This window comes from Lepidochelys olivacea (assembly GCF_965140295.1).
Source record: "Lepidochelys olivacea isolate rLepOli2 genome assembly, chromosome: 25".
Taxonomy (NCBI): Eukaryota; Metazoa; Chordata; order Testudines; family Cheloniidae; genus Lepidochelys; species Lepidochelys olivacea.
Window position 1 is genome coordinate 16754061 of NC_140435.1, and position 19185 is coordinate 16773245.

Below are 19185 nucleotides of genomic sequence, written 5' to 3' on the forward strand. Positions count from 1 at the left end.
CAGGCCCTAGGCATGGGCCCACAGCGCTTTCCCCTAAGAGCGCCCTGTGCAGAACCCATCACCCCAGCCCAGGAGCAGGGAGAGGGGTTTGCCCCGTGCTCCAAACTAGAGGCAAAGTTTGAGCTGCCTCTTCCCTGCTCTCTGAAGGCAGGTCAGGCGTGCAATGGCCACGAACACGGCTCCGGGGCTGCTCACTCTGAGCCCCGTGTCTCTGATTGGGCAGGACGTGGGAGGACAAATGACACCACAAACCTTTGGGGTTGGCAAAATTGTATTAGAAAAACAGAAACCCTAAGGGAGCAGCAAATACCCCAGCTGGGGCTTGACTCCGCTCAGGGCAATTGTCGTCTGGGATAATCTGAGTCCAAGAAATCCCAGGGGCTCTGGCTCTGGGTGAAGTGGCTCCATCCTCCCTGTGCCCTTCATCTTCTTCACTGTTTCCCTATCGTCCTCCAGTGCTGGGCAGGAGCCAACGAGATCCTTCTGCCAGGGACCGGCTGGAGGGGGGCCTGTCTCCCTGCACGACCCGGGGAAGGGCCGAGGTCGTAGCAAGCTAGTGGCTTAGACCAGTTCTCCTGAGGGTGTCTTGGAGGGGAGCGAGCTGGCTGCGCTATTGCAGTACACCGTGTGCCCCTGGGGGTTCTCCACTCTCCCGCTGCACTGGGGCAGTGGGGACGGATGATGGAAATAAAGAGAGCGAGAGAGACAGTCCTGTGTCCCCATCCCCTGACCCACTGCGCTGAGCTAGAGAAGAGCAGAGGGAGGAAGAAAGGAGAGATGTAGGCAAGGGAGGACTGGAGAGGAAGCATGGCCTTAGAGTTATGTGCTGGTGCTCAGACTTGACTCCTCCATGTGCTACTGGGGAGACTCACAAATGGCCTTGTGCTTCAGTTTCCCACCTATAAAAAGGAGATAATGATCTTTCTTTTTCCCCTGTGCTGCTATTTGGCCTGCGAGCTGTTCAGGGCAGGGGCTGTGTCTCTGGCCTGGCACAGGGGGGCCCTGACTTCAGCTGGGACCTGGCTGTGCTGCCGGGCTCTGGGAGGAGACTTGGAATGAGACGGAAGGTTCAGTGAAGCCGTGCTAGGCAGCGGGACCTCACAGGAGAAGGCTCTCTCACCTGCAGCGGGGAGAGCATGTGGAATGGTCAGAGATGAGCAGGTACAGAGCGCGGTGGCTGGTGGAAGGCTGGAGCTGTCCTTGGTGGAGGTGACAGGACGAGACCGAGAGGCTGGGGGTCAGACAGCAGGAGGGGTCTCTGGACAAGCCTGTATCCAGGCTCCTTGATACCGGTACAAAGCTGCTCCTCTTAAAGGAGAGGGGTCCCAATGAGGGACAGAACCAGCGGAGCCAGGTAGAGAGAGACACTGTGACCCCTGAGGCTGTCCCCGCCGGACTGCTGATTCCTCTGGCTTTGGAGCTCCAAGTTCAGCCAACGGATGTTAGCTTCAAGTTGATCTCTGGGGGAACAAGCAAAAGGGAAACGCACTTTCGCTCAGAGCTCTGGCGGGAGGGTCCCACCCAGGTCCCACCCCAGCCCCATAGGGCTGGGACTGGCGGGTCCTACCTTTGCTGCTGGAATTCTTGCTGGGAATCCTGCAGCTGCCTCTGGGAATCCTGCAGCTGCTGGGACTGGCTGGAGAGCTGCTTTCTGAGCCTGCCGTTTTCATCTGGAAGAAGAGAAGAAAGGAAAGCAGCCAGGTGTCAATGTGTTACCAGGCCTGCTTTTCACCCCTAACATTCCCCACTCTCTAGCACCGTGCACGCCTCTCCGTCTGTCTTCACCCCAGATCCCACCCAGTGTGTCTCCTGTCACGGAGTGTGGGGGCGTCCGGGGCCTGCACCCCTCTTCCTGGGACTCACCGCGACTCTCAGCCAGCCAGTAAAACGGAATGTTTATTGGACAGTAGGAACACAATCCAAAACAGAGCTTGTTGGTACACCCAGGACCCCTCAGTCAAGTCCTTCTGCGGGGCAGGGAGCTCAGACCCCAGCCCTGGGGTTCCCTGCATTCCTCCACCCAGCACCAGACTGCAACCAAAACCCCCCCAGCAGGCTCCCTCCTGCAGCCTTTGTCCAGTTTCCCGGGCAGAGGTGTTACCTCCCCCTCCCCCTCCTGGCTCAGGTGACAGGCTCTCAGGTCTCCCATCCCCAGTGAAACTCCCCTGCCACATCCCCAGGTCAGCACTCCCCCCTCCCTGCTGCGTCACATCTCTCCCCCCTTCGAGACTGAACTGAGCGGGGTCACTCTGACCAGTGACTTGGGGAAGTTCAGGGCCCCCTCTCCGGGACAGCGCATCCGCTATCATGTTGGCATTTCCCTTCACATGGACCACGTCCATGCCATAATCCTGCAGGAGCAGGCTCCACCTCAGGAGTTTGGCATTGGCTCCTTTCATCTGGTGCAGCCTGGTCAGGGGAGAGTGGTCGGTGTACACACGGTGAAGTGTCGCCCGAAGAAATAGGGCTCTAGTTTCTTGAGGGCCCACACCACGGCCAGGCACTCCTTGTCGATGGCCACGTAGTGTTGCTCCTGGGGTAGCAACTTCTTGCTCAGGTACACGATGGGGTGTCTCTCCCCCTTTTCATCCTCCTGCATTAACACCGCCCCCAGTTCCCTGTCTGAGGCGTCGGTGAACACCATAAAGGGCTTGTCAAAGTCTGGGTTTGCCAGAACTGGGCCACTGACCAGAGCCTCCTTCAGCACCCAGAAAGCCTCCTGGCACTGCTCGGTCCAGACCACCTTGTTTGGCTTCCCCTTCTTGCATAGCTCAGTGATGGGGGTGGCTATGGCGCTAAAGTGGGGCACAAATCTTCGGTAGTATCCTGCCATCCCAATAAAGCCTTGGACCTGCTTTTTGGTGTGGGGAGCGGGCCAGTCTCTGATCACCTCCACCTTGGCTGGTTCCGGCTTTAGGCGGCCGCTCCCCACCCGATGGCCCAGGTAAGATACTTCAGCCATCCCCACCTTGCACTTCTCCGCTTTTACAGTCAGCCCAGCCCCCTGGAGTCGGTCCAGCACTTGTCTAACCTGGGACACATGGTCCTCCCAGGTCTGGCTAAAGACACAGATGTCATCAATATACGCCACGGCAAAACTCTCCATCCCCCTCAGTAGGTGGTCCACCAGGCGCTGGAAGGTGGCCGGTGCTCCCTTGAGGCTGAAAGGCAGGGTCAGGAACTCGATGAGCCCCAGAGGGGTGATAAAGGCTGATTTCAGCCAGGCATCTACATCCAATGGCACTTGCCAGTAGCCCTTTGTAAGGTGGTGGTAAGGTATCAAGCTCCTCCCAGCTTGTCTAGGAGCTCATCAGGCCTGGGCATGGTGTAGGCATCCGATACAGTGATGGCATTGAGCTTTTGATAGTCCACACAGAACTGGATCGACCCGTCCTTTTTGGGGACCAGCACCACCAGCGAGGCCCAAGGGCTGGCAGATGGCTGGATCACCCCCAAAGCCAGCATGTCCCTGACCTCTCTTTCCAGGTCCTGAGCAGTTTTCCCTGTGACTCGGAAGGGGGAGCATCTTATTGGCGGGTGCAATCCTGTCTGCACCCGGTGGACAGTCAGATTAGTGCGTCCAGGCTGGTTGGAAAACAGCTGTCGGTAGGGATGCAGCACCCCCCTGACCTCAGCTTGCTGGGCAGGGGTTAGCTAATCCGAGAGGGGAATTGTTTCCAAGGGGAGCCAGCCCCAGTCTCAGGGAATATATTTACCAAAGGGTCATCTCCCTGCTCCTCCCAATGTCCGCACACAGCCAACACCACATTCCCCCTGGCATAATATAGCTTCATCATATTCACATGGTACACCCGGCGGTGGTGCGCCCGGTTCGACAGCTCCACCACGTAGTTTACCTCATTGAGCTGCTTGACAACCTTGAAAGGGCCCTCCCAGGCGGCCTGTAGTTTGTTCTTTCTCACGGGGGTGAGAACCATCACCTGATCCCCGGTGGCGTAGGCACGGGCCCGCGCCGTGCGGTCATACCAGACCTTCTGCTTCTTCTGGGCTCTGGCCAGATTCTCCCTGGCCAGGCCCATGAATTCAGCCGGTCTCTCTCGGAAGATCAGGACATACTCCACCACTGACTCTCCATGGGGAGTGGCCTTCCCTTCCCATTCGTCTCTCATCAGGTCCAGGGGGCCCCTCACCCTCCTTCCATATAACAGTTCGAAAGGCGAAAATCCGGTAAACTCCTGGGGTACCTCCCTGTACGCGAACAGCAGGTGAGGTAAGTACTTGTCCCAATCCTGCGGGTGCTGGTTCATAAAGGTTTTCAGTGTCATCTTTAGCGTCCCATTGAACCTCTCCACCAGCCCATTGGACAGGGGGTGATAAGCTGAGGCCTAGTCGTGCCAGACCCCACATTTCTCCCACAAGCACCGGAGCAGGGCCGACATGTAGTTGGATCCTTGGTCTGTCAAGACTTCCTTGGGGAACCCCACTCGGCTGAAAATGGTCAGGAGTGCATCGGCCACGGTGTCTGCTTCAATGGAAGCTAAGGGCACTGCCTCGGGGTAGCGGGTGGCAAAATCTACCACCCCCAGAATGTATTTCTTCCCCGACTGGGTCGTCTTGCTGAGAGGCCCCACGATGTCCATGGCCACCTTCTGGAAAGGTTTCTCTATGATGGGCAAAGCTCTCAAAGCCGCTTTCCCCTTGTCCCGGGCCTTCCCCACCCTCTGACAGGGGTCACAGGATCGGCAATACTGCCGTACCGTGGTAAAGACCCCGGGCCAGTAAAAGTTCTGTAGCAACCTCTGCCGGGTGCGCCGGATTCCCTGGTGCCCTGCGAGGGGGATGTCATGGGCCAGGTACAGGAGCCTGCGGCGATACTTCTGGGGGACCCCCAGCTGCCTCCTGATCCCACAGGACTCCACTTCCCTTGTGGGAGCCCATTCTCGGTACAGGAACCCCTTCTCCCACAGGAACCTCTCCTGGCAGCCTCTCCTCATGGTCCCTACCACACTGAGGTCGGCCAGGTCCCTGAGCTTCCGCAAGGAGGGGTCTTTCCTCAACTCGGCCTGGAACTCAGCGGCTGGGGAAGGGATGGGGACCGGCTCCCTCTCACTGGCCAGGTCTGAGGCCACAGCCTCTCCGAGCCGTGCCCCTCGGCGCTCCCTCCCCACCAGGGTAGGGTCCTGCGCCTCTGGTGTGGTACCCTCCCCAAGGTCAGGGTGCAGTGCCCCTCGCCGGCTCTGGCTACAGGTCACAACCAGGGCGGTCTGGGGGTTGCTTGGCCAGTCCTCTAGGTTCCCCCCGCCATCAAAACCTCAGTGGGCAAATGGTGGTGTACCCCCACGTCCTTGGGGCCCTCCTTGGCCCCTCCATTTCAGGTGTACCCTTGTCACAAGCACCTTGAATGGGGTCCCGCCCACCCCCATCAGGGTCAGGTAGGTGTTGGGCACCACCCGATCTGGGCCACCACCTCGGGCCGGACCAGCGTCACCTCCGTGCCCGTATCCCAGTATCCATTGACCTTCCTCCCATCCACCTCCAGGGGAACAAGGCACTCTCTCCGGAGGGACAACCCCGCGCCTACCCTGTAAACCGAGCACCCTGAATCCAGAGCCTCCAGCCCTCTGGCGGGGCTGGCTGGGGTACTCTTCCCTCCTGAGCAGATGGTAAACTGGCAGCCCCCCTTGCCTGGGCCATCTGCCCCTTGTCCAGCTGGGTCCCTACCCAGTTAACCCTGGGTGGGTTGGGTCTGCTCAGTCTGTCCCTGAGCCTGGGGCACTGGGTTCGTACGTGGCCTCTCTGACCACAGTGATAGCAGCTCAGGTCACGTTGGTCCCCTCGAGTGGGTCGGATGGTCCCGACACCAGGCATTCCCCTTGGGAGGGGGTTCTCCATATTTCCCCGCTGGGAGGTCCCAGGGTGACTCTCTCTCTGCATCGTGGGGGGCCTGTTCTTTTGGGACTTCTGCCGGCTACCCCCTGACCGACTGTTCACAAACTCGTCGGCCAGCTGCCCTGCGTGCTGGGGGTTCTCTAGCTTTTTGTCCACCAACCACAGCCTCAGGTCGGAAGGGCACTGTTCATACAGATGCTCCAGTACAATTAGGTCAAGCAGGTCCTCTTTAGCTTGGGCCCCAGCTGTCCACTTGCGGGCATATCCCTGCATCCGGTTGACCAGTTGTAGGTAGGTGACCTCAGGCGTTTTATGCTGACTCTGGAACTTTTCCGGCACATCTCGGGGGTCAGCCCAAACTCACGGAGCAGGGCCTGTTTGATCGTAGTCCCCTGCCTCCACCCCTGTCAATTGGCTGTACACCTCCACGGCTTTGGGGTCCAGTAAGGGGGTGAGAAACCGGAGCCTGTCTGCAGGGTCAACCCTGTGCATCTCGCGGGCATTCTCAAAGGCTGTCAGGAAGCTGTCTATGTCCTCCCCCTCCTTACGCTGGGCCAGGAAGCACTTACCAAAGCTCCTTGCAGTCTTGGGTCCCCCCTCACTCACCGCAGCCGGGGCCCCACTGCTCCTCAGCCTGGCCAGCTCCAGTTCATGCTGATGTTGCCTCTCCTTCTCCTCCCACACATGCTGATGCTGCTTTTCATGATCCTCCAGCTCCCTCATTTTCATCTCCCTCTCCCATTCTAGCTGCCTCTGCTCCAGGGATCGGGAGCTCCGCCGGGAGGATCCCCCGCTGGCTGCCTAGGTCAGGGTTGGCCCTCGGTATTCACTGGGCTTCCCCCAACCCCTTCCCCAGGCATAGTTAGGAAGGGTCTCGGGATGTCCTCGGCAGCAGTCTGACCCCTCCCAGCCCGGTCAGGCCCCAGGGCCCACACTGTGTCCACCGGGCGGCTTCCTTCAGAGGCAGAGATCGGGTCATCCAAGCGATCCCTCTCCTCCAACTGGGCAATCAGCTGTTCCTTGGTGGACCTCCCAATGCGCAGCCCCCTCTGCCTGCACAGCTCCACCAGGTCGCTCTTAAGGCGTTTAGCGTACATCTCCCTGCTGGCTACTCGCAGGCCTGGGCAGCTTTCCACGGTTTCCAGGAAGAGGTGTTACCTCCCCCAACCCCCTCCTGACTCAGGTAACAGGCTCTCAGGTCTCCTATCCCCAGTGAAACTCCCCTGCCACATTCCCAGGTCAGCACTCCCCGCTCCCTGCTGCATCACATCTCCAGCCCCCACAAGGGATCTCTGCCAAGCCATCCAGCTCCCATGGAACTAACAGGCATTTCACCTTGTAACCATTGTTCCTTGGCCTCCTGCTCAGCATCTCTGGCTTCCAGCTGTGTGATTTTGTTGCTCAGAGCAGTGATGTTGTTCTGCAGGTTATGCTGAGCCGGAAAAGGAGGGAGAGAGAGGAAAAGGAATCATTATCACTGAGTGTGCAAGCAACACAGAAAGCCCTTACCCACGTGTGAAACTGATCGTTTCTGGCCACTGTGCCCTTTAAGATTTAAGAACTCATCCCCTCACGTGTCGTTTTCCTGCTTTTTCAACTCCCAGCTGTTTTCTCAACTTTGAATGAACTAGTCATTGAACTGAACTAGGGGCATAAACTGAACAGAAGAAAATATTTCCTCTGCATGTCCAGAAATGACTACTAATGTCAACAGCTGGTTCAGCATTTCAACCATCTCTGGTTCCAGGTGCTTAGCCAGTGACTTCCACCAGTTCAGTGGATGGCTTTCTTTAAAACCTGGCAGAAAACATACACTGTCCCCAACCCCACGTCCCCACAGATACGGAGAATTCAATGAAATGATGTTGGTCACAAAAGCCGCTTGATGCCCCCAGGGTCTATGCAGCAGCCTTTCACCCCTGCAAGGCGGGGTTCAAATTCCCCAGCAGGGAGCAAGTGACGTGAGCTGCTGGACCGGTGCCCCTGGCCCCAGCCCACCCCACAGAGCAACAGGACAAAGTCCTTGATTAGGAAACAGTCATGAGTGGACCAATGGGGGTGATGCATGTCACTGTGTGGGGGCCCAGGGCCAGAACGGCTGTGGGGGGAGTCAGGGGCATAGCACCGGTGGCAGAGCCTGTGAAAGAAACTTTGTGTACTGTGCCTGGGGAGAGGCGGGGGGATGGGTTAGACAAGCACATTCACTACCCCAGCAGCAGCCTGGAAAGGTCCCTAGGCTGTGAACTTCCCAGGGCAGGGCCCAGCACCTTTGCACAGCCCCCAGCACTGTGCCACCCTGACCCTGGACTGGGGCTCCTGGGCCCTATTCAAAGCACCTACCGTCAGGCTCCTGCAGGAGTCCCAGCGCCCACGCGTCTCCCAGAGGGTCTGATTGGCGCCAGCCAGCTCCGACCGCAGCGCCGTGACCTCTGCCCTCGCCCCGTCCCGCTGCTTTTCCAGGGCCCCCTTGTCCTCCTCCAGGTTGGCGAGTTTCTCATCCAGATCAGAGGTCTTCAGCTGCTCCTGGCACTTGACCACACAGCAAGTGAGAGTGATTAATATGGCAGCTAATATGAGGACGGAGGCACCTACCAGGCAGACGCAAAGTTTCTTACTCTTGGTGCCCATGTGTTCAGCCCCTAGACAGATGGGCCTGGGCACGACCCCCATCAGCTCTCGCTCCAGAGACTCAGATGGGTGGAGGTTGAGCGACAAATGTTCCCCGCAGTTTATTCCTCTCCTGCCGCTGTGTCTCTGGATGCAGCTGCTGCCCTTGTGCCAACCCCACTGAGCCGACAGCCCAGTCACTGCTCCCTGCAAAAGAGTTTCTCTGGCCTCCTAGTGTTCAGTGCTGTGCTCCTCCTTAGTGGGAGGTGCAGCTCCAGATTCCCCAGGCTGGGGAGGAAGGACTCCCCCTAGAATGGGGCTTTCTAGAAAATCACATGGTCTCCTGTTAAAGGGCGCTAGGGAGCACTGAGGTCAGCGTCATTTGGCTGAAGACCCAGTTCCCCGTCCGTTGTTCTGATGGCCCTGTAGCCGGGTGCTGCAGAAGCCGGTCAGGGCTGTGGGCTAGCACCGTGGTTAGCCCTGGGGGAGACCTGGGTTTGATTCCTGGTCTCACTTCTTCCCCCAGTTGCCACCAGGGGGGCCTGCTGCAGAAGCTGGTCATGGTGGCTAGCGCTCTGGGCTACCACACAGGGCAGCTGGCTCCGATTCTACCCCAGACTCCGGGGCTGGGATTTGTGCCTCCTGCACACGGTGGGGCCCCTGGGCTGCTCTGTGACCCGGCTGGATCCTTCCCCTGCGTTGGCAGAGCCCAGCAGCCCACACAGCCCGGGGGGTTGGCACCGGGTTCCATGCACACTGTGCCATCCCCCTAGGCTGGTGGCGGAGTGGCCAGCCTTTGCCCTGCTGTGGTCTGTGCCCCATTCTGTTAGGGGCGGGCAGCAGGGACAGGGAGAGGAGCCCTGCCCAGGGCAGCATGCGGGTGTCTGGGACGTGCTGTGTGGGTGAGAAGCCCTGAGGTGCTGCAGGGGTCTGTGTGCTGAGCTCCCCCGGGAGAAAAGAGATGCAGACAGAACAGGAGCTGCTGGGGTAGGTAATGCAGTGCCCTGCTGGGAACCGCGCCAGTCCAAGCTGGTGCCACACAGCCCCCTGGAACCAGCCCCCTGGGGTCTCTGTGTCTGGGACTTCCGGGGCTGCTGGGGTCTCTTCTGAGCCACATTGTATTCTATTCTCATCCTCCTGCGTGATGCTGATGACAATAATGGGACATTATCAATTAATAACACGCTGCCCACTCAAGATGGTCACCAGCTGGGATAAATTCAACCCCCACCCAGGGAGGGGGGCAGTTGAGGATCATCCCCGCTTTCCTTGTGGGGGGGAACTGAGGCACAGAGAGGCTGTGACCATCAGCCACAGCCCACTGCAAACACACATTTCTTGCCCCAGGATGGGAAAGTGGTTCCCCTTCCCATCAGCCCAAAAACCCCCAATCCACATCCACTGGAAGTGGCCAGGGCTCATCAGTTTTAGTTTCCGTCCTGCTCACCTCCCCCCCCCCCCCGCCCTTGTTAGGTTTCGTTTCTCTGCAGAAGCTGCTTGCCAGGGGGGCGGAGAGGAGAGAGCCCGAGCGATGCGGAGGGACTGGTGGACTTGGAGCCCGGTGCTGGTTGGCTCTTTTGTTAGTTACAGAAAGTTTTCTTTCTTTCTTTCTTTCTTTCTTTCTTTCTTTCTTTCTTTCTTTCTTTCTTTCTTTCTTTCTTTCTTTCTTAAACACAACGCCCCCCCTCAAAAAAAAAACCTCCCCAATATTCCCAGGTTCCCCCACAGCTAAACACAATAACCTCAGGCCATTCCTCCTCCCCTGCTGAGCCAGCCCCCTCTTTAGACCCCTCCCCCCAAAACCCAAACCAGCCCCCCTGCTCCAGCCTGCTCAGATCCATGGGCAGGGGCTGGGCTCCAGCTCGGGGGAGTGGATGAGGAAGAAATGCTGGGTCCAGACCCGCTAGAACTGCCCCTGGTTCTGGAGCGCCCGGCATGTGGCTGCTATGTGGCAGAGAACCCCACAGGCCAACCTGCCTGCTGGCGGTGTTGGCCTGGCAGGAGCTGGGGGCGGCCAGGATGTTTGGTAGATAATGGACTTTGCATTGATGATTATTATCATGTACAGCCCCTAGCGCAGTGGGGTCCAGGCCCATTGCTGGGGCTCTTTGGCTCCACCACTAGACAACTAATAACAGTACTGCCACAGGGTGTCTTCCCCTTTCAGGGGAAGGGGCTGACTGATTGTTCAACTTCCCCCCCACCCCGCCCCCCCCCGGGAGAGGGCAGGCATGGGAGCTGGACCTAAGAAGGGGTTAATGGGAGCACCTGAGCCTTGTCAGATCTACTCTGCTACACCTGGGGGTGTCCGGCAGGGTGGAGCTGGCCGGAGGAAGCTCAGGGGTGCTGGAGCAGTCGGTACATTAGGGCTTGGCTCTTGCTCAGGGCAGCCGGCTGGGGCTGCAGGAGGCCAGGCAGCCCCTGTACAGCGACCTGGCCTTGGCTGCATGAGGGGCGGGTCTCTGTCCTGGGTCTGAGAGGAGCAGAGGATGCAATAAGAAGCTGGAGTGAGTTCAGTCTTCAACCTATGGGGATTCACTGCTTCTTGGAGTCAGTGCTGGCCCCTTTGAGCTGGTGCGAGGGTCCCAGCCCGAGGCACGGCAGAGCCGGCTGTGGTACGTTTTGTGTTCAAACCTGAACAGCGGAATCTGGTGCCCCGGAAGGGGTGAGACTGTGGCTAGGACGTGGCGCGGGCCCAAGTGACTAGAAGAACCAGATCAGCCCTGGGTTGAAGGGCTCTGAAGGAGGTGACTGAGGGGAAGGTCTGGCTATGCTGTGCCCAGCCACACTGGTGAGTCTCCGTTGGGGAATCTCTCTCTGCAAGTACCTAGAGGCCTGCTGTATTAATTTAAATGGAATAAAGGGTCCCCAAAAGTCCAAGGTGTTCCCCTGAGCCTGTCACTGTCCAGCATGAAACAGTGTTAACGAAGGTCCAGGGTTTGGTAGACACAAAAAGAAAAGGAGGACTTGTGGCACCTTAGAGACTAACCAATTTATTTGAGCATGAGCTTTCGTGAGCTACAGCTCACTTCATCGGATGCTGAGCTGTAGCTCACGAAAGCTTATGCTCAAATAAATTGGTTAGTCTCTAAGGTGCCACAAGTCCTCCTTTTCTTTTTGCGAACACAGACTAACACGGCTGCTACTCTGAAACCTGTCATTATGCAAGGTTTGGTATACAGTGTCCCTAGCCCACTTAGTACCCTGGCAAACAAACTAAGAAACTCATGCTGAGGCTTAGAGGTTAATTGGTTAGTAGAAAACAGGAGAGAAAAGGAGTTATAAAGCACAGCGAAACTGAACGATATGAAACAAACTTAACCCAAACCTGTCCAAGTCCCTTCAAGAAAACAGGATATCGGTTAGAATCCCTTATTTTGCTGGACAACCTTTCCTGGGGGGAAGGAACAGGCCAGTTCTGTTGCTCAGCTTAGCGATGTGAGGAATAGTTAACTTCCTGCCTTTGACAGACAGACAGGGGGAGAAGAGACAGAACCGTAAAGAGGGGGAAATCCAGCTTTTGTTGATGTTCTCAGGACTCCGGGCGACTGGTGCATCACGGGTGTATTCTCTAGGCTGGCAGGCTGGCCTCAATAGCAGTTGCCCTGGGCTCAGGCTTTTCTCCTGGTCGGGGATGCCATCGGGTGGGTCTGGTCCTGCTCCTTTACCCCTCTCTCTGGTGGGCAGAGTTGGCTGGGTCATCTCGTCTCGGTGCGCTGATGCCCTGTGGCACGGCTGACCTGGAGATCAGATGAAAAGCCAAGAAAGAGATGGGAGAGAAGTAAAATCGTGGGGCAGAAAGGACCTCCAAGGGAAGGGGAGGCAGAGCGGAATCTCACCTGTCTCTGGCTGGAGTCTCCGCTGGCACGGCAGTGATGGCCAGGTGTTCCCGCTGCTGGCCAAAGTCGGGGCTTCACGATGGGGTGCGAACGGTTGCGATCCACAGCATCCTGGGAGCAGAGGCCAGACAGCCTCCCACTCCTCTGGGAACCCTCAGTCGGGCTGCCTGTTCCTGCCCCCAAAGTCTCTTTGTAAGGGCCCCCGAAAGAGGGGTGGGGGGCAGATTAGTCAGTCCTCTCTTTGTTTTATTCACCAGTTAGTGCTAACTTCTGCCGTGCCCAGTTTGGTTCACTGACTTCCGGTCCCACACGTCTCCTCGTCACCAGGCATGATCATAACGCGGTCCCTGAGTTCCCGCAGGAGGCCTCGTTACTTAGGCTAACGCAGCTTTGCTGTGTTTCACTTTGCCCCTTTTCCCATCAGCGCTGGTCGCTCTAGGTTGTCGGGATGCTCCCTTCCCGTCTCACAGCTGAACTCAGTTAGGATAAATCTGTAGGGCCAGGGATCCCAGTAGGCCTGAACCAAGATCAGTGCCCCTGTTGGGCTGGGTGCCGCACAGCCACAGGGCCAGATGATCGCTGTCCCAAGGAGTCTGCAGCGTAAACAAACAAGGTGGTTTCTCCCTTGGTTGACAGTCCGGGTCCCCGCTCCACCGGGCGGATCAGCTGAGTCACGGTGGGACATGTGCTGGTGTGTTGCAGCCAGGGACTATGGCTGGAGAGACCATCCCCACAGTTCATCCTGCTCTCTGCCACTGTCCCTTCCTCCCACCACCCTGCTTGCCCCTCGCTGCTCCCTCCTGTCTCTTCCCCTTCTGGACAAAGGGTCAGTAGCTGGGGGGCAGCCATTAAGAAGACCGGACAGTACCGGGTGCAGCGGTGAGTTCTCCATCTCTCAATGTCTTCCAATCCAGACCGGCTGCCTTCTGGGAAGCTGTTAGTCAAACACGTTATTGGGCTCCATACAGGGGAAGAGGGTGACATTTAATGTCGGGGGCTATGCAGGAGATCGGACAAGATGAGCTAATGGTCCCTTCTGGCCTGAAACTCTATGAAACTGTGGTCTGTGCGTTAAAACACCAGGAGCTGGGAGCCAGGACTCCTGGGTTCCATTGCCAGCTTTGCCACTGTGTGCCTGGGGCCGGTTCCTTTCCCTCTGTCTGCTGTGGTTCCCCCCCTCCTCCAGTCCCGTAGAATGGGGCTAATGGTTCTGATTACCCAGGGAGTGCTGCGAGGTTCGGCTCACCCATGTTGGACAGGTGCTTTGAGATCCTCAGCAGGAGGGCCCTGGAAAAGGGTAGCGATTGTTCTGCGTATCCCCCAGTTGCAGGGGCACAGATCCCAGCAGGTCTGGGGACTGCCCCGGGGAGGTGCCAGGAATTGAAACACCAGGGCCCTTCTCTCGTCCCTCAGCAGCATCTGGCTCCTGTGAGAGGAGAGCAAAGCTGCGTTTGGCTTGGTTCTGCAAAACAAAACCGCAGGGCGGTGTCGGGTCTAACACTGGGCACCTTCAGGCTTTGGGGCGGGGGGGTGGGTGGGTGCCTGGGTTGGCTCCATCTTTAATATCCCCACCCCGCAGCCAGATGGCTTTGAAGGCAGGGAGAAGTTAGCGCAGACTCTTGCGTCTGAGCCGTGCAGGGCTGCACAAGGCCACCAGAGGTCCGTGCAGGCCAGTGAGTGGAAGGGAGGGAGCAGAGCAGAGCCGCCAGACGGGTGCAGAGTGGCTGCCCCCCCCCTCCCCCCGGCATTTCTCACGGCGCTGGGTCGCGGTGTCCCAGTATGAGCCGTGTGCAGCAGCCCCAGCAGGGGGGTGCACGAGGAGGGAGGCTCAATATTAATATTTGTGGCAACACCAGAGCCTGTCCATATTTCCTGTACCCCGGCTCTGTCTTGCCTGCAACGTGCTGTTGTTCTGGGACCCCTGCCACAGCCCTGCCGATGCCCCTCGATCCTGACTCGCATCCCCATACTCTCCTGGGTCTGGGCTCCCTCCTTCCAGCTCTGCTGATGCATCTGGATCCTGGTCCATGCAGCCCAGAGATTTTCAAGAAGCAGGCGTAGCTGTTCTGGCTCATCGATGTGATGAATTGGGCCCGTTGTCTCTGACGGTCCCATTGGCTTTGCAGCGAGTCGTGGTGACTGGCTGGCTGAGAGGCTGGTCTCTGTGGGGCCCTGTCCTGCCGGCCCTGGCCCTGATCGTACAATAACCCCCGGAATCACACACACAGACACACACATACACACCCCTCAGACACACTGGCACAGACGTGCACACCCCACACACAATTGCATCAGCCCCCTGCAATCTGAACAGGGGTGTTATTCTCCTCCTGGTTATTTTAGTGGTAACTGGACACCGGGCTGAGCCGGGCCGGCCTGTGTTTGCTTTGGCAGCCCCGGCAGCTCCTGAGGGATCCGCCTGCCCAATGGCTGCTGCATTTCAACAACACAAGGTGAATGTGCAGCCGTCCCAGTGAGGAAGTGTACATGGCCCTGTGGGAGACTCCAGGCTTCCCCCTCGGAGGCCTGTGGAGTGAGGTCCCCGCCGTGGCCCCATCCTATGGGATGAATGGGGTTTTCCACCCTCTGGTAACTCTAGGCTGGTAGCTACTTTGTAACATGCCTTACTCTCCACGATGCACCAGCGTGGCACTAGGGGGCGCTGTGCTGGGGGCAGGGAGCTCAGTAGGGGGCGCTCTCCCCTTGCACGCCGGTTGACCCCAATACTCCAGGGTGGGGTGCTGTGTTGCAGGGGGTCAGGGTAGGCGCTCAGCAGGGGGGTGCGCTAAACAGATAGAAACGACCTGGTTATTAGAAACCCGAGCCGAATGGGAACTGACTCGCTCCAGCACCCGTCCCCAGTTCCACGAGCAACCTGTCCCGCTAGCCAGCTCGCCCCCCTGCCTTCATGGGCTTTGTCCCCACGCAGTCCCAGGAGGGGGCGAGGAGGCTGCCCCAGGGCGTTAGTTTTCATTGATGGTGCATTAACCCTTTCCTTGCCATGTGTTTATTCCACCATCCATGTTCGTAACGCGGAACAAAATGTCTGGGTGGTTCTTTCAAAAGTTTACCACTGAACATTGACTTCACACAGCTTTGAAACTTGATTGTGCAGAAGAAAAATGCTGCTTCGAGCCATCTTAATTGAAACAAAACCAACACAGAAGCAGTTTCCTTCCCTTGCTCAAACATTGTTTTTAAACTTTCCCTTTATTTTGTTAGCCGGTGACTGTTTAACGCAATGCTGCGCTGTGCGGCATTCGCTCGGCTTTTGTCGCTGCTGCCTGATTGCGTACGTCCGGTTCCAAATGGTCAACTGAGCCGTCCGTAACTCTGGAGTTCGTATCTCGAAAGATAGGGAGGGACTCGGATGCTCTGGGAATGGGGGTCAGAGCAGTACCCGAGCTGCCAAAAGAGGGACGAACCACCCTGCCTCTTGTTTTATATGAATTATTATCATTTGTAGCATGGTAGTGACCAGAGACGCCCTGATTGTGAGCTCTCCAGGGCAGGGCCTGCCTGCTTGTGTGTCTGGGCAGTGCTCTGCACCATGGGGGCCTGCTCTCAGCCCGGGGAGGGGGGAGTCTGTGCAGCACCTGGCACAGTGTGGCCCTGATTTCAGTTGGGACCTCTGGGCACCACCATAATACAGATGATAACCACGGCCCAGCCCCGACTTTATCTGATAACAAATATTGAGGGCCGTGAGGTCACATTTCCAAAAACCCTTAAGGGACTGAGGAGCCTAAAATCCCATATTCAAAAGTGTCCTAGGCCCGACGGGCCAGATTGTCAAAGGGATTTAGGCCCCTAAAGATTCCCAGAGGTACCTAGTGGGATCTGCAAAACACCTGAATCCCCTTTCCAAATCTGGCCCCTGGGAGCACAAATCTCGGGGAGAGTAAGTGGAACTTGGGTACCGTGGAAAAGGTGATCCTCTTCTCCTCAGTGAAAACAACCAGCAGCCGGTGAGGCTTGGCTCTGATCTCCCCTTGCAGCTGCGGAGAGGGCTGCTCACACGTTTGCTGGACTGCCCTCGAGGGAAAGGGGAGATGCCACAGAAAGGGGTGCTGGTGATTTTGCCAGGGGCACTCGTCCCTCTGCATCAGTCTCCCATCGCTGTCCATGGGGCCAGGGCTTAGGGGGCCAGAGGGGCCTTTTGTACCACGCTTCAGGCATCCAGATGACCCAGGGACAGGCTGCCCAGAAACTTACTGATAACAGAGGTGCTGGAACTAGCTTGGCTTGAAGGAGATTCCATCATATACAGGATTACAAACAACCTCCATTCCCGAGGGGTTCGTCACTCTGAGGTTCTACTGTATAGTATTTATCCTCTCAGCAGCCCTGTGAGGCACGGCAGGATGTTGTCCCCATGGGGACTGAGGCAGGTACTGGCTAAGTGGCTTGGCCAAGGGCTCCCAGGGAGTCTGTGGCAGGACAGAGAATTGATAAAGTGTCCCTGGCCAGCGCCTCATAAACCTTATTAAGATCCCGCTACAAGCCATCCACTGAGAGAAACCTCTTTTTTGCAAAGTGGCCTGTTTCATATGGTCACCGCCAGTCTCTCAGAAGGAAATTTTTAAAGGGGGCTGTTAGTTGGCAGGGGTGAAAGGGGCTTTTACCATGAGGAATGAACTTTGAATCCTTTGCGCGCCCACGGGGCTGCCAGAAACCATGTCACTTAGAAGGGTAAAAAATCCAACTCTGTCTGAGGTCCAACGAACCCAGTTGTAAAACAAATGGCTTTTTCTTAAATTGGATATAAATAGCCAACATTCCTGTCCTGTGCTGGCGAGCGGCGCAGTCCGGAATTTCACTTAATGTTTGGTTCCGTTGTGGTGAAATTTAAACCCTTTTTTTTCCCTGGTACGTGTGCTAAAGTTCTCTTTTTCTCTTCTTTTTTTAATTTTTTTTTTCCTGCAGACAGTTTTTAATGCACAATGGAGGGGGTGAGGTGGGGGAACCCAACCAAAGTCAATAATAATTGTTCCATCCTCCAAAGTATTTCAAAATATTGTGGTTAGATGGGGTGGAGCGCTCTGAGTAAAATATATAATTTTTTTGAAATGATGGGGGATTGGTCGGCATGGTGGGGATCAGGAATGAGAGAGAAAGTCTCCTCACCACTAGGTGGCGGTGGCTACATCTGGTAGGGGATAAAAGTGATCAGGTCTGAGAGTTTTGTCTACATGCAGAGTTGAATCGTGGGTTTTAAACCACTTTAGCTACACTGCTGCTGAAGACTGTTTGGATGATCTTATTTCATTTTCAACCAGGCTCATTTCAGTTTAGTTTCAGTTTATTAGGAACTGAAATAAGCTGCTTTCAAACTGAAATGAGGGTGCCCGCACAGGGGGTTTAAACCTATTTAACCAAACTGGAGTAAGTTTGTGTGAACCCAAAGCTTGACTCCGCTCCCTGTTATACACTAATTCAATGAGTTTGATTCACTATCACCTCATGCCGTCATCTAAACCAGCACAGAGTGAGCGTGAGACGCAGGACCGGCTCTAGGCACTGGCAAAGCAAGCACGTGCTGGGGGTGGCACATTTCCAGGGGCAGCATTCTGGCCATCCTTGTTTCTCGGGGCAGTTGCGCTCTTGGAGCCACACCACTTACATGGGGCAAGGGTGCAGCGGGAAGGGGAAGCCCCAGCCCCGGGATGCTGAGCTGCCAGGGCCCAGCCGCATCCTGGGGAGGAGAAGGTGAGTCGAGCCGAGGCTGCGCTGCCTTGTGCCCCCCCTTATATCAGGGCTTCTCTGCGCAGCCGGACGGGGGAGGTGGGGAAGTCCCTGCAGGCGCTGGGAGAAGCACCGCCTGCAAGCCCCAGCCCCACCTGAGCTTGGGGTCGCAAATAACCTAGAGCCGGCCCTGCAAATCTCACAACATGTGTTGGGTTTCTTAAAGCCCCTGCTCCCGGCGTCTTGCTATGTCATCAGACTCTTGGCTTTTATTTTCTGATGCCGGGTCAGCAGCGGGGATCGACCCTGGGACCTGTGGATCTTAAATCATAAACCCCTGCAGCCTGAGCTGAAATACCTACCTCTGTCAGCTGGGCTTGCCTCAGGCTCATCCCCCTCTCCCCGTGGCCCAGACACCATGGCTGTGGACAGAGTGCCACAGTGAATGGGCCTGGCTTGCAGCTTAACAAAGCAAAGTACGTTTCCAGCCCTGGTGGTTGCAGAGAGAAGCTTGCAGGCGTGAGCTGCGTGCGACCCCAGGGAGTCAGAAAGAGGCAGCCAGTAAAAGGAGCCCCACATTTATGATCATTTTTTAAAAATCTCATGAAGTTTAAACACTTGCGGTTGCAATAATGGTCCCATTCTCTTCTGCCAAGAGAGACTTTGCCCCCCTGTTGCTATGACAATAGTAACCATAGAACCAGCTGCCCAGGCGAGCTGCAAGATTTGACAATTGGGGGCTATTGGGGGCAATGGGAACCAGCTAATCAAACAGGGTCAGATGAACCATGAGCTCCCTGTCAGCCCTGCTAGCTCTGATTCTTCAAGCAAAATGCAGAGCTCATCCTTGGGCGCTTTGTAACAGTCCCTTGATCTCAGCCCAAGTTAATGTGCAATCAAATAAGACTGGTAGGGACAGGAGCATTCTGAATCAGCATTCAGAGCCCAGTGTCTCCAACTGCACTGCGGCTCTGCCATCTTACAACAAGCATTGCACAAAGGAATAATTAACTTATGGAACTCACTGCTGCAGGATGCTTTAAAGGCAAAGCTCAGCAAAGGAAAGAGTGACAGTAATCTCTACAGGGCCACAGACCACCGTGACTGGTACAAGTCTTCAAGTTTCCGCTACTTGCAGGGTCAGGAAGACATGTCTCTGTGGTCTATTGTTGTGCAGTGGTCTGCAGGAAGGAAGGATGTTTGT

General features: G+C 56.7%; 1 protein-coding gene across 2 annotated transcripts; it reads right to left on the minus strand.

Moving 5' to 3' along the window:
- Positions 1-253: 253 nt before the first annotated feature.
- On the minus strand, positions 254-18388 carry LOC311513086 (uncharacterized protein). 2 transcript variants are annotated; one of them, XM_084614695.1, is made up of 5 exons: positions 18344-18388; positions 8191-8379; positions 7186-7282; positions 1568-1670; positions 254-1460 (listed from the first exon to the last, which is right to left on the minus strand). In XM_084614695.1, the coding sequence occupies exons 1-5, from the start codon at positions 18371-18373 to the stop codon at positions 1310-1312; spliced, it is 570 nt and encodes a 189-aa protein (XP_084470821.1). In that variant the 5' UTR covers positions 18374-18388; the 3' UTR covers positions 254-1309. The 2 variants fall into 2 exon arrangements, with proteins under 2 accessions (XP_084470821.1, XP_084470820.1); XM_084614694.1 differs by lacking the exon at positions 18344-18388 and having other exon boundaries at positions 8191-8714.
- Positions 18389-19185: the final 797 nt, after the last annotated feature.

Coding starts and splice junctions, on each gene's coding strand:
- LOC311513086 (XM_084614694.1), bottom strand. CDS start 8,520: ATGGGGGTCGTGCCCAGGCCCATCTGTCTAGGGGCTGAACACATGGGC. Junction 7,283..8,190: donor ACTCCTGCAGGAGCCTGACG/GTAGGTGCTTTG, acceptor TTTCCGGCTCAG/CATAACCTGCAGAACAACAT. Junction 1,461..1,567: donor CAAGAATTCCAGCAGCAAAG/GTAGGACCCGCC, acceptor TTGTTCCCCCAG/AGATCAACTTGAAGCTAACA.